Source organism: Tursiops truncatus, chromosome 2, assembly GCF_011762595.2.
Source record: "Tursiops truncatus isolate mTurTru1 chromosome 2, mTurTru1.mat.Y, whole genome shotgun sequence".
Taxonomy (NCBI): domain Eukaryota; kingdom Metazoa; phylum Chordata; class Mammalia; order Artiodactyla; family Delphinidae; genus Tursiops; species Tursiops truncatus.
The window spans coordinates 43,768,824-43,782,971 of NC_047035.1; the positions used below are offsets into that span (position 1 = coordinate 43,768,824).

Consider the following 14,148-nt stretch of genomic DNA (forward strand, 5'->3'; position numbering starts at 1 on the left):
GAAGCAAGGCTAAGCTTCTGTTTCTAGTGGCACTGGGAATACAAAGATGCAAAGATGAATGTCATTGTCCTCAAGGAGTTCAAAATATTGGTGAGGAAGGTGGGGTAAAGTTTGCAAACTAATACATAAGAGCAGTGCTCTAGAGCTTGCATTTTTGTTTTACTTACACACATATGCACAGTCTTGTATATATGTATGTATATATATACTCAAATGAAACAAGGTTAAGAATGTATTCCACAGTTCTACTGGATGTGAACTAAAAAATTTAGTTTTTTAATTTATCTGTCCATTGACAGATGAATGGATAAAGAAGATGTGGCACATGGGCTTCCCTGGTGGCGCAGTGGTTGAGAGTCTGCCTGCCGATGCGGGGTACACGGATTCGTGCCCCGGTCCGGGAAGATTCCACATGCCGCAGAGCGGCTGGGCCCGTGGGCCATGGCCGCTGAGCCTGCACGTCCAGAGCCTGTGCTCCGCAACGGGAGGCCACAGCCACAGCAGTGAGAGGCCCGCGTACCGCAAAAAAAAAAAAAAAAGATGTGGCACATATATGCAATGGAATATTACTCAGCCATAAAAAGAAATAGAATTGAGTTATTTGTAGTGAGGTGGATGGACCTAGAGTCTGTCATACAGGGTGAAGTAAGTCAGAAAGAAAAAACAAATTCTGTATGCTAACACATACACATGGAATCTAAAACAAAAAACAAAAAAACAACGGTACTGATGAACCTAGTGGCAGGGCAGGAATAAAGACGAAGACACAGATGGACTTGAGGACACGGCGGGAGGGGGAAGCTGGGGCGAAGTGACAGTAGCATCAAAATATATACACTACCAAATGTAAAACAGATAGCTAGTGGGAAGCAGCTGCATAGCACAGGGAGCTCAGCTCGGTGCTTTGCCAAGGACCTAGAGGGGTGGAATAAGGAGGGTGGAAGGGAGGCTCAAGAGGGAGGGGATATGGGGATAATTGTATGCATATAGCTGATTCACTTTGTTGTACAACAGAAACTAACACAGTATTGTGAAGCAAGTATACTCCAATAAAGATCTATTAAAAAAATAAAAATGCTAAAAAGCTATGACTTTTTAGACCATGGCATTTTAGATTGGCATTAACTCTGCTTCATGACTTCTTGCATTATCCACTTGCAGTGGGTAATGACAAAAATACAGAAGTTATATTATAAATAAATATCTGGGTGTACCAAAAAAAAATTTAGTTTATCAACTGACTGAGTACAACGTATATTAGCATATCAACAAATTATATAACAGCTCTTCACTTATATATTTTCTGTATAATCCTATTTATACATCATTACATTTTCTTCATTGATAATGCAGAGGTAAGTCTCATACGAGCACATGTGAACATTCATTCAAAATTAGCAAGGAAGGGAGGCAGAGAGGGGAGACAGAGTGTGTGAGTGTATATTTGAGTCTTTAGGAATGTGTTAGTATGTCTGTATATTAAGGTGGAAATTAAATATAGTAATTCCTTTAGAAGTTTATATTTATCTAAATATCAAACATCTGGAAGCAAAAAATATTCCCTTGCAATGTATATACTTACTATATTAGATGTTTCTGGGTTTCTGGGATTCTCTTTTTGGAGAGACAGACCTCCAGGGATATGACATTGTCCCTGGGATGCCCTTCTTTCCTTTGTCTGCCTGGTGAACTTCAACCATCACACCTCTTTGGACAATTTCTGTACAAACAATATATAGAAGTAGTCTTCCATATTACAGTGCTAACACATTGCAGGACTTATTATGTACCATTCAAAATCAGGTACTATTTTTTGTCTAGTTCTGGAATGGTATATAATAGGAGCACAGTAAAAGTTTAATATTAATTATGAGTTTTTATTGACTAAACTAAGTTCTCAATTTCAACTGGATTACTCAGCAGTTTTTAAATCCAAATCATATGTTATGTTCAACTTTGTTTAGGCCTTTAACATTAAATTAAATGACTTACTATTTTAGTATGAGGGAAATACTTTAATTATGGGCCTGAAGCCACTTATATTCTCCTTAGTTAAAAAGTCCTCTTGCTGCTACCAGTTAACAAGCTGTAGGCATTATTAACCACTTCTCCCGGTGATTTCCTTAGCAAAAGTGGAGTTAGAAGCTTGGCATTTGCTTTATTTTAGATTCAAAAAAACTTTTTTAAGATTATGAACAAAGACTGAAGTTCCTTAGAAAAATGTTAAATAAGATATTCATTTTAAATATAAAATATCCAGGTTAACGCAAATGAAATATTTTTTATCAATTATTTCTATACTTTATATGATGCTCTGTAAATACTACAGAAATGGTAAATAATAAAATATCTGGCAAAGAGGTTCTCAAGAGCCTGTAGCATAGGCTAATAATCTTTGCTAAGTGTGATAGAAAGATTTTTAGGCTGAAATACAGAAGACTGACAACTGGTGATCTTGGTGAATCTAAGAAGACAATTCTTAAAAATTACTTAATCCATAAGAGATTACAGAATACTGAATTGTATTCAGTAACACCTGCAAGGGACCAAGTAAAATATGGTATTTAAACCCCTATTAAACACTACACTTCTAAAATATAAAAGTGATTTAGATTGTTCATTTTCCACAGATGAAAGCTAAAATTCTGAATTTTTAATTATTGACTTTCCCCCAATTTTAGCAGTACATATAATACTTATTAAATTTTTAAATGTCAGATTGGTATGCCTGCTTCCAATTGCTGTCTTGTTTAATTCTCAACTTTTTCTTATGAAGTAGCTCAAGATAAATGTAGCTCAAAAAAGCTCTCATAATTATCAAGCTATTTTTCCAATGCACATATTATATATTCAATTACACACTCAAGTAATTTCACAATTGTTTTCATTTAAAAAATTATTTTCAGTTGATTATTTCTTATGCATTGTAGATTCTGGGAGGAAAGTTACATAAAGCATTTGAAAATAATTCAAAGGTGTATTCAAGTGAATGAGGTTTTTATTTTAATAGGATACTTTTCCTAGTGACAATAATCTTTAAAAGAGAAAGTATTAATACCTCAATATTTTGAAGTAAGATAGCTCAGAAACACAAGTTAAATGCTATTTATTTACTTTTCTAAAATGTACAAATGACTCATTTTTATTATCACTCATGCACTGTAATAGCTGGGAGAACAGCAGGTTGCTTGAAGATGTAACAAATATTCTTTGAACACTTCAATAAACAGAATGTAAACATTCACTTTAATAATGTTTCCTTTGTTAATGCAAAACTGAGTGCATTTTTTCCTTGTCTCTGGTTGAGTCATGACTAGCTGAGTAGCAACAGCAGAGCGCTGAAAGAATTTTTCAACAGCAATTTGCTTGTTCTAATTTACTTTTCAAGGTTGATGATCAGGATCATTATGTGGCTTGCAGAACTATTTCTATTAACTTGATCCAGTCATTCCTCTTGTTCTCATCATATTTAGTTTCCCTGGCAGCTTTAAGTGAATCAGAAGTGCCACTGGTGCTCCAGTTCTATAGTTTCATATACAAAATGAATTCCTATATCCTTTAGAAACAAATTTGTCATACTCATTGAGAAAGTATGGGTTCTTTGAAATGAGTGACTCAGATACGAAACCTTTGCCTTTTGTTCTTCAAATAGAAATACTCTTTCTGGTTAGTGGACCTATGCAACAATAATACCAAAGCATTATCTGTTCAACCTTAACTTTGTTTAAAGAAATTCTAAGTAGCCTCGTGTTTTGAGCTTGAACACAATCATCACTCATCAACAAGATTAAGAAATAAAACTCAGGTAATTTTTAAAATTTACATGATGCATACTGGAAAAGGCTTATTTTATTTCAATGTATAATATTCTAATAATGTAATGGGAAATAATCAAGTTATTCTCCACATTTTCAATAAATTTCAAAATCGCTGAATGTTTTCCCAATCTGCTTTCTGTGAGGGAATGTGTATTACTATAGTTCTAACATTTAAAGAGTGCCAGCTAAGTGATTTGGAAAATTCAATGGTATTACATTCTTCACACTAAACAAAACTATAAAACTGGCAAAGAAAAGAAACTCTTACTTCAATCACTGGCAAATTAACAAAGTTAACAATATAAGTAAAATGGATCACACTTACCAGGCTTTGCTTCTAAAAGGGAAAAATCACAGGGTTTAAAAATATAGTCATTAGTTATCTCTTTATATAACCTGCAGAGGGCACTAAAGTCCCTTGAAAGAAAAAGTAAAAAATTTAAGAGGGATAACAATAATTTTTCATTTTTATTTATTAGTAGTATGTTAACTAAATAACCTTTTTTTTTCACAGAAACTATCATTTAAAGAGAAGACATTTAAAGGAAACATAGTTTGATTTTAAATGTTTAATGGAGTATTAAGATATACAAATTTTCACGTCCTACTGGAAAAACAATTCAGCAGGTGGTTTCCACCCCAGGGCATCCGTCAATATGTAAATGCTGTGCATCATATATTAACACCACACTACCATCAATTACACAGATTGGCCAGGGCCTGAGAAAAGTCAACCTGGACCTCAAAGTAATCTGCTTACAAAGCAGTAAATTAGTAATACAGATAAGGCATTGCATTGCTCCAGGTTATATACAGACGATAATGTTATCATATCCATAAAACTGTTGTTGAAAAAAAACCTAGAAGCTAGCTGAAAAGCTTTCAACTCATAAGAGTTTTAACCATTTTATAAGAGTAACCTCAAGAGTTCTTTGGTAATATTCATTTTAGGCACCTCCTCATTACTACTGACTAACATTGTGTTTGCAGGGAGGACATTTGAATATTTAACTTTAAATATTCTTCTTCCTCTGACATAATGAAATATTTCATAGGGAAACCCACCAAGTTGTACACACTAACATAAAACATTATATAAATACCCACACACATACATCTATGCTTTACATAAATATATTTTCTCTGATAGCATATTTCAAGATATATTGCAACATTTTATTAACTAAAAATTTACTGCACAGAGTAAGTTAATTATTAAAAATACTAGTTTCTTAGCAACATGGCCAGGGGATCCTGCCTTCCATCTTATATTTTTTCTGATCCTCAATTTTACCATGGTTAAGTAACTTGCTATCAAAAGATATTTAGAAACATTTTGGTTACTAAATTCAAACTAGAGATGTTCATTTGGCATAAACATAAGTTAGATATGCATTTATTTGAGTCACTGTTTCAATTTAGAAATTGGATCACAAAAAGTTTGAGCCAAAAAAAAGGTATAAGAAAATTATCCAAATACATAACTTGCAAACTGATACTAGAATAATGAACAATTACAAAGCATTAAAAAATGCTGTCTATAATAATAAAACTAGTCGAGAAACACATCTTACAATTTTATTCTTCAAATATTGTGCAAAATTTCATAGAATGTTTCAAACTTTAAAGTTATGGAGGAAGGGTACCCAGTTAAATGAGAAAAAGGCAGAAAAAAATAGTAAACAGTACTGTCGAAATGGTTATTTTGATAACTTAAAATAATCAGTTTGAAGTATTTTTGTAATGGTACTTTTATGAAAAAAATCTTGATTCATCATGGGAACAAAACAAGCTCTTTTTCAAGAAAGGACAAAGTTAAATAAAGCTTTGAAATCACAAGTCTTATGAATAATTGTGTACTGCGACATGTTTTCCCAAATTGGATTTCTTTACCACATACCATGACATTTTTTAATGGAGGCGGATGGGGAGAAACTGTGCAGTTGAATAAAATAGAAGCATTTTCTCAGCGTAAGTTGTAGCTTTGATTTTTGGGTTATCTCAGGGCCAATAAATATACACTCTAGTATATGAAACAAAACTAGAAGATATACTTAAACTGTAGTCTTTGTTTCTTCAAAGCCTATGTTTTCGAAAATCATTGTTAGGCAAAGTAAAAAGAAATGTTTGTTCTATTACATAAGAACTAAACTTCATTTGGTATTCAATTGACTTTCTAACTTAGCAGACAGGACTTTTACATCTTCAAATACTGAAAATAAATTGCATTCTTGGCCCTTGCTTTTAAAAGGTTATAGAGAATAAACGCACACCCTGGTAGTGTTCTAGTGATCTCCCTAATCTCAGTTGCACTTTGTCAGAACGAGGTAACTGGTAGTTAAGTGAAATACCCTAGATCAAAGGGGGATTAATCACCAACTGAATCCTTGCTGAATAAACCTGTCATTCAAGAAAATTATTTCCACTGAACTTAGCAGAGGATTGAAGGTATTTGCATAACAGGGACCTACGTACTTCAGCCAGGTTAAAAGGTTCAGAATTCATCCCATGTTTAGCTTTTTGCCTCCTTTTCCTTTCAGCAGCCTGGTACAATGGTTTCTAATCTGATAATACAGCTAACTATCTAAATGATGTCAGAACAGGAAAGTATTGCAAAGTTTGGATGAGGGATGGATCAATTTCACTTTCAGTAACTCCTAAATCTGATTTGTTGGAATTTAAGATGTAATCCTAAAAAAGTCCCTTAAACCTGAGAACTGTTTATTAACATCCCTTTTCTGACCTTTGTCTTAGAAACAACCATTCTGCTGTGGCAGCGGTCCCTGCAGAGACTCTGGATGATAACTCGACCTACCTTCCTCCCAGGGGTGGTGCAGGAGTCCATGAATATCTATAAAGGATTCTGAAATACTATAATAAAAACTAGAAGAAAAATACTAGTAGTTGTTCTATGTATTAAATTGTGCTTTGAAATATCTTAAATCATACAATGTATATATAAAACCACAATTTTAACTCACTGAAAATATTGAGTTGGTGTGAAAAAATTAATTTTGTAAGACTAATGCTTAATTAAAAATTTTAAAAAAAATTTAAGAATTCCTGATAAGGCTATTTACTTCAAACCTGACATTTGAATCAATTATTTAAAAAGTAAAAGGTAAAAAATGCCCACCACTGTAAGGGGATTGTCTTACACTGTTAAGGGTACAGCTGACTTTAAAAAGTTTGAGTACATTTTCAGAAATGTAACACTTTTTGTACATTTTGGATCTACTGAAGAATAATTACCCATATGATAGACATCAGATTTCATAATCATATTTTGGCACTAAAGGGAATTTAGCAATTTTGCATCCAGCGGTCTGACACCATCCAAACCTTTAACTGGAAGTAGGTGCTCATATTCAGTGCAAACACACAGCATCTTTCAAGTTAAAAAATGCAAAGAATAGTTATCAAAGAAAATGAATAAAATCCATAGCGAGATAATATTTTAGAAAATGATTGAAGTTTTAACCCAAGAAAGGACTCTTAGAGTGTCTTATAGCTTAGAATAAGAACATGTCAATCACGATTAAGCTTCTGGAATCGGAATCCCTTTGAAATGCAGCTGTTTCTTCTTTAATTGTGGCAGCGGACTCTGAAGAAAAGAAAGGTCCAGCCTTAAAGATGAGTAAGGAATACAAAATAGCTCAGGATTAGTTGTGGAGTTCAAAGGTCGCTAATTACACTAAGGAGTTCCCAGACACAGAGAAAACATTAAACAGGTCACCTACCAAACGGGAAACAGACTTTGTCTTCAGAAATTATCCTGAAGTGACAGGTTTCTAGACAAAATCAAAGCATCACAGTGTGCCCAGCTGATCTCAACAGGATGAAAACATGAGTTAGTTTTAGTTCTGTAGCGTTATGTTAGAATGCAATGGCAACAGATGGCATCAGGTTCCCCATTGTCCCTACACTTTTCCAGTACTCCTTAGATTTTCCTCAGGTTTCTAGAAATGTCAGATCAAAGATTCATTGGTTTTTACGACTGCTTATAAAGTTTTGCCTAGGGGATTATTATACTGAATCTCAGCCTACTCACTAGATAAATGCCTCTTCCCTATTTTAGTATACTTTGCTAAACACTTATACAATCAAGATGTACAAATGGCTCCGTTAATATAAGTGAAATGTTAAGCTTTCCTTGAGTTTAAGAGAGATCAAAAAACTTAAAGGGAATGATTTTTTTCTTTTTTCAAAAGGAACGTTTTTACTACTGATTATCTATGATTAACCTAGAATAACAAGCTAAAGTCCTGGTCTGGAAGTTACTCTGTTTTCTTCATTACTTGGGATAATTTTGAACATAGAACATTATGCCATGATAATGTCTTGCAGAAAATGAGTTTATGAGTAGGACTGACCTTAATTTTAAAAACTTACATTTCAAATCCTAAATTTCTATGCAATCTCCTTTCAAACTACCATAGCTCTCTTTCAAGAAGTTAGCAGCTTTTTCTAAGCTTTTCCTTAAGAGACTCATAAAAAAAAAGAAACCAAGATATAATTTAATTGAATATTAATCTGTAATGCGTATTTTTTTTATATAACTCTTCTAATTCTGTTCTGTAAAAAGAAACTTGACATGGAATAGGTTTTGAGGTTCTTGAGATTTCATCTTTTCTTGAATGGTCATTTAAAGTCCAACTTGACAATGAACTACTTTGAAAACAGAATGTGACAAATAATTGTAAAGACAGGTAGACTGTATGACTGGATGGTTCCTGAAGAAACCCAGAGCATGCCAATAAGGAAGCAAGGGTGACAAATTTAAAGAAAATGTGCTACATGAAACTGAAATAAGATTTAAGTGATACTCTCTACCCATAAAATAGCTTTTGATTTTTACCTGAATTCATTCATTAATGAATTATAATAAAACAGGAAAAGACCGATATTATATCTAAATTTATATTTAAAAATTTGGCTGCAGATATTCAGTAATCACAAAACACTATGCTCATCTTCTAAAGGTATCCCACTCCTCTTAATATGCTTACTAAACAAAATGTTATTGTGGCAGATTAATAAGCTTGCCTGAAAAGTAACTCCAGAACAGAGATAAACAAAATAGAATTATGCAGATTCTTTATTAGTCAGTAGGATAGTTCTGATTAAAAACAGGTTACTATTTAAAAAAAAAAAAAAAAGGTTACTATTTAAACAATTTTCTTTCATTTTCATCAGCTGTTTTCTCAAGAGATTTACAAAGTTGTTTCTAATGTGGTCTCTGGTATTCTGTAACAACACATCGTACTAGCACTTAGCACTTAGGTTTGGAAGAGCAAATAGTTTTTTATCTTGCACGTCATCTACAATCTATTGGGAGTAGCTGCCTGCAGCTCTGCACTGAGGAGCCTAAGCCCATATCCAGGAAGGCTCAGTGGAGAAAGAGGACTGTGACTGATTAGCCAGGTCTGCCACAGGGGCAGGAAGAAACATGTATGGCAGGGTAACCCAAGACTAGTCTACAATAAGCTGAAAGTGAATCACTACATTTTATGCTCTGAAATCATACTTGAGTAAAATCAAAGGGTAATGAAATTGGATACATTAGTCTTTAAAATGTTCTTTCAAACTAGATCAGACTAAAAACATTGAACAAGAGCATCTTGTAATTAAATCAATGATTTTCACTCATAGGTTATATGCATACACCTTAAAAATAAAAGACTGTGATTTAATTTATGTTACTATTGTATAAATCCCATTTAAACATGAGACAATTACAGTAATAATGATCCATATGTTACTGGAGCAGGAGCTTTAGAATTCCAGATGTAATAGTCAGAAGAAATTAGTTTCCGGTCTAAAAAAAAAAAATGATAAGATTATATTATCTTAAAAATTCAATGAGAAAGCAAAGTCATGATATTTAAAATTGTGGAACACAATTATTTCAAGGAAGGCAATACTTTGAGATATCCATTTCAATTCAATTTTTATCAAGGCATTATTATAACTTTCACCACTTTAAAAATATGGCTTCATTAAATACATGAATAATCCACCTTTTAGCTTATACATGCCAAAATCCCTCATGCCAAATCTGCTAATTTTTTTCTCACATCTTCCCTAAATTCTTTTTATTATAGACCATTACTTCAGCTACAAAAACATTAAAAATAGTTTTATTGTTACCCTTCTGTAACCTCTTCACTACAGTTCTGATTCTGATCTTGCTATTCTTTATGCATTCAAAGTTTCAGAGATGGAAATACACACCCAACTTTCTAGTAACGTTTTAAAAAGGTTGCTTCAGTGGTTTCTTATTGTTCTGATCAAATTTAAGGTTTCTGTTTTAAGAGCTTTGGACAAATGAAAACCTCTTTAAAGTTTTCTGATATGTAAAACTGAGATGATAATGCTCATTTGGAGCTAGACATGTGTAAGTTCTTATTCCATACATCTCTATGTATCCAATTCTGCCTTTTATACCTTCTTCATAATGAAAAGGATAGAGGTAGGATGTATTACTGCATTGCCTTTTTTTTGTTGTTTGTTCAGTTTGAGAACCTAGTAACATTGAGAGGCAACATAGCATATTGGTTAAGACATTGAGAGGCAACATAGCATACTGGTTAAGTGGTCAGGGTCTAGAGACAGACTGCTTGGCTTTGAGTCCAGTTCTGCCATTTACTAGCTATGTGACCCTATTCTCTCTGTTCCGTCAACATCCTCATCTGTAAAATGGAGATAACAACACTTACGTAGGGTGCTGTAAGGATTAATGAGTTAGCACACATTACATACTCAGAACTGTGCCTGGCACATAGTAAGCAATAAACATCAGCTATTATTATTTAAATTAAGATTATTAGCATTATTAAACTATTTTCAGAACTAAGTTGTATATTATGAATATAGATTTTATTGTCAAGATGATGGCAAAATAAAGGTTTTTACATAGTTGCACGAAGTGATAGTTATGCTCTGAAACTAATAGAAGAAGGAAATAAAAGATTGGTCATAATTATGCATTTAAAGTGACCTCTTTCATTCATATATTAAGAAGCAGGTGAATTACTGAAACATCCCATTCTGTATTATAATCTCTGAAAATTACTACAATATGTTTAGTTAATATTAATAAGATACAATATTTTAAACATTATCTAAAGAGACAACATATTTCCCATAGACAACCTAAAATACTGGTCTGTTTGCATTTAGACAAAACTGCTGGTTTGTCCAAACTAACAACTGTATTGTGCCTTCATTTAAAAAAAAAAAAAAAAAAGGCATTATGAAGACTCTTCCATATACATGAATTTCTCTAAAAAGCAATGAAAAAATGATGTAGGAGAAAGCACAGGGATGTATGGAGGTAAAGAATATGGCTTATTCTGGTTATATTACATAGAATATATTATTGCCATTCACAGGTAATTCCTTAGAATTCAGTAGTTCTGAGTTCTGTAATTCTTTAGAAACTTTCAAGTACAAAGTCTTGTCTTATCCTTCCTAGGGACCCTAACCCTTAGTTTAAGAAATACTTACCTAAATAGCTTTATTCCCCTTAATATATGAGGCAAAAATGTTGCTGCTTACGTTTATCTAACTCTACCTCATTCTAGCTACTTTTTTGTTCTATGCCACATATCTATATTTGATCTGAATTAAATAATTTTGAATTCATCTACAAATTGCTCTGTTTCCCCTCCCTATATTTCCATTTGTACTATATGTGTGTGTGTGTGTGTATACACACACACACACATTTCTCTTACCCTCCTTTTGGTAAAACAGAGTACTAAATAATGCTCATTGACTACAACATTTGCTAAAAATATTTAAAATTTTAAGTAATAATCATACTTAACATTTATTGAATCCATCCCACAGGCTAAGCATTAATGCTAAGTGCATGGTTGATATGATTTTATTTAAACCTCCTAACAACCCTGAGGTAAATACTACTACTAATTCCGTTTTATATATGAGGAAACTAAATAAGAAGTTCACTAACTTGCCCAGAAGTAAATTATAAGCAGAGCACAGGGAGATCAGCTCGGTGCTTTGTGACCGCCTGGAGGGGTGGGATAGGGAGGGTAGGAGGGAGGGAGACGCAAGCGGGAAGAGATATGGGAATATATGTATATATATAACTGATTCATTTTGTTGTGAAGCTGAAACTAACATACCATTGTAAAGCAATTATACTCCAATAAAGATGTTAAAAAAAAAAAAAAAAAAAAAAAGGAAACCTGGCCTCAGTGCCCTCTAGGGTCCTACTTTCTCTCATTCATTGACCTTTGTGTATTCCTCACTAACCTGCCAGTCAATGAACACATTTTAAAAAGATATTTTTAAAACTCTTAGAAGAACGCATGCGGAAAAGCTTCATGATATAAAAAAAAAAAAAAAAAAAAAAAAAAAAATTATAAGCAGAGCAAAGCAAATCCAACTTTAGACTAGAGCCCACCTCTATGTCAATCCTTGCTCATCCAGACCACTTTACAAATAGGAGAAGGCAGAGGGCAATGTACATAAACTGTTACACAGGATGGATTAGGCCAGAATTTTTATAAATCGGTATTATTCTCTGATCTTTTTCTGTCATATTTTAATTTTATCTTAGTTAATAATAACATAACACCACTTTAGTTACCTTAAGTTAGTTTGAATCTGTACAACTTACATGTACTTATTTTTGGTTTTCCTGATGCAAAAACTTGAACTGAATGCTGATCCGCATAACACCCAGTGAGTGTATAATCTAAGATCCTAAAATGAAGCTAGAACAAGAAGAGAAATGTACCAAATTAAGGTGATTATTTGGTAAAAATGATGGTCACATTTTTTTCCCTTGACACAAGTTTAGGAATTTATTTCACAGAGTTCACAAAATAAAAATCACAAATAATACTGTGTGTGTTTGCGTGCGAGTGCACATGTTCACACATATATACTCACCTTTCCCTTCTGCATTAGGGTCGTTTCTTTGTAAGGCTGCCATTATGAAGTGCTTAACACATACCAGGCCCTTCACTAATATAAACTCTAATCTGCACTGCAAGGTATCCCTATTTTACACATGAGGGAACTGAGGTTCAGAGATGGAAACACTTAGCGTCCCAGTAGGTAAGTAGTAGAGCTGGCATTTGAACTCAGACCTGCCTGACTACAAAAGCTGGTGCTCCTTCCCCTATGGTGTTTGGTGTTCTGTATGTTCTCTCCTATCTCTAAGGCTATGTGGCTGTGATAGATTTCAGATCATAATTCTTTTATACACCTTTTAGCAGAACACAATAAAATAATTACTAAAACAGAAACACCAGTTTATCTGGTGTTTGGAGGGAATGAAACGCTCTGCTTAATTTTTCAGAAAACTAAAATTTAACTTTTACATAACTAACCTTTCTAAAATGTAATGAATGTAATGAATGAATGTAAGTTCCTGGATTTAATTGATAATGTGGTGATATCAGTATAAATGCCAATTAATATATTGGGCTATAATAGAGAGGGCCATTAGTACCTTCTCTGAAGGCATAGTGTTGGGCTGTCTCTGAGCCACAATGATATTCACATGAACCATGAAAGGTCTATTCTTACAGAACTCCTGCCTCCTTTTGCTGTGATTCTCATCTTTGCTGCTAAAAGCTTTTGATTTGGCAATATCCTGATAGCTTTTCTATACTTTTTTTCTTCCTTCTCCCTTCCCTGCAAATTTCTCTCTTTTCCTATCTTTCTCCTTTTGATTGCCAAACTAACTGATCACAGGCATAGATGTAATTTTCAGATCTTCTCAGCAATTTCTTCCCTATTGCAACTCAAATTATCTAATAGTAAAGGGCTTTTGCTTGCTTGTTTGGTATAATTCTGGATGCTGGAAGTTATGACAAGGTTGATTTCCACACAACTAGATATTATAAAAATAAATCTATTCATTGAACACAAATACGTACTACACGCTTTTGATGCGGCTATAACTGGTTAGGTGATGAAAATGAATAAAAGAGTCATAATCCCTACCTTTGAAAAACATATAGTATAGTAACATCTCACTTTTTTTTCTGAAAAACATCTGGAAGAGGGAATTTCTATAATAATCATTGAAACAAAGCTCATGGACATAGTTGAAGCCAATACAGAAGAAATGAATATCACTAGTGTACTTCTGACTTCACTACCATTTCCCCTAGTTGCTTTTACATATAGATTTCAATCTCTCTTTGATTTCTTTGATACTATTCTATTTAGGTTTTCCTGCTACCTTTCTGATCGCATTTTCACTTTCCCTCACTGATTCTTTTGAACCTTCCTCCTATTTTCTCTTATCTTTTTCTGACCTTATTCATTTCTACTGCCTCAACTA

General features: G+C 33.3%; 1 protein-coding gene across 5 annotated transcripts in view; it reads right to left on the bottom strand.

The window, feature by feature from the left end:
- Nucleotides 1-14,148, bottom strand: part of AP5M1 (adaptor related protein complex 5 subunit mu 1) — a 43,650-nt gene that overhangs the window by 14,130 nt on the left and 15,372 nt on the right. Inside the window, exons 7-9 of one of the 5 annotated variants that reach the window (XM_033851101.2) lie at nucleotides 12,469-12,565; nucleotides 9,558-9,636; nucleotides 1,583-7,422 (exon numbers count right to left, since the gene is read on the bottom strand). In XM_033851101.2, coding sequence (XP_033706992.1) covers nucleotides 7,404-7,422; nucleotides 9,558-9,636; nucleotides 12,469-12,565 — 195 coding nt within the window. In that variant the 3' untranslated portion in view covers nucleotides 1,583-7,403. Of the gene's footprint in view, nucleotides 1-1,582; nucleotides 9,637-12,468; nucleotides 12,566-14,148 lie in introns of all 5 variants that reach the window. The other 4 variants (XM_073800427.1, XM_073800428.1, XM_033851102.2 and 1 more) reach the window with 4 other exon arrangements.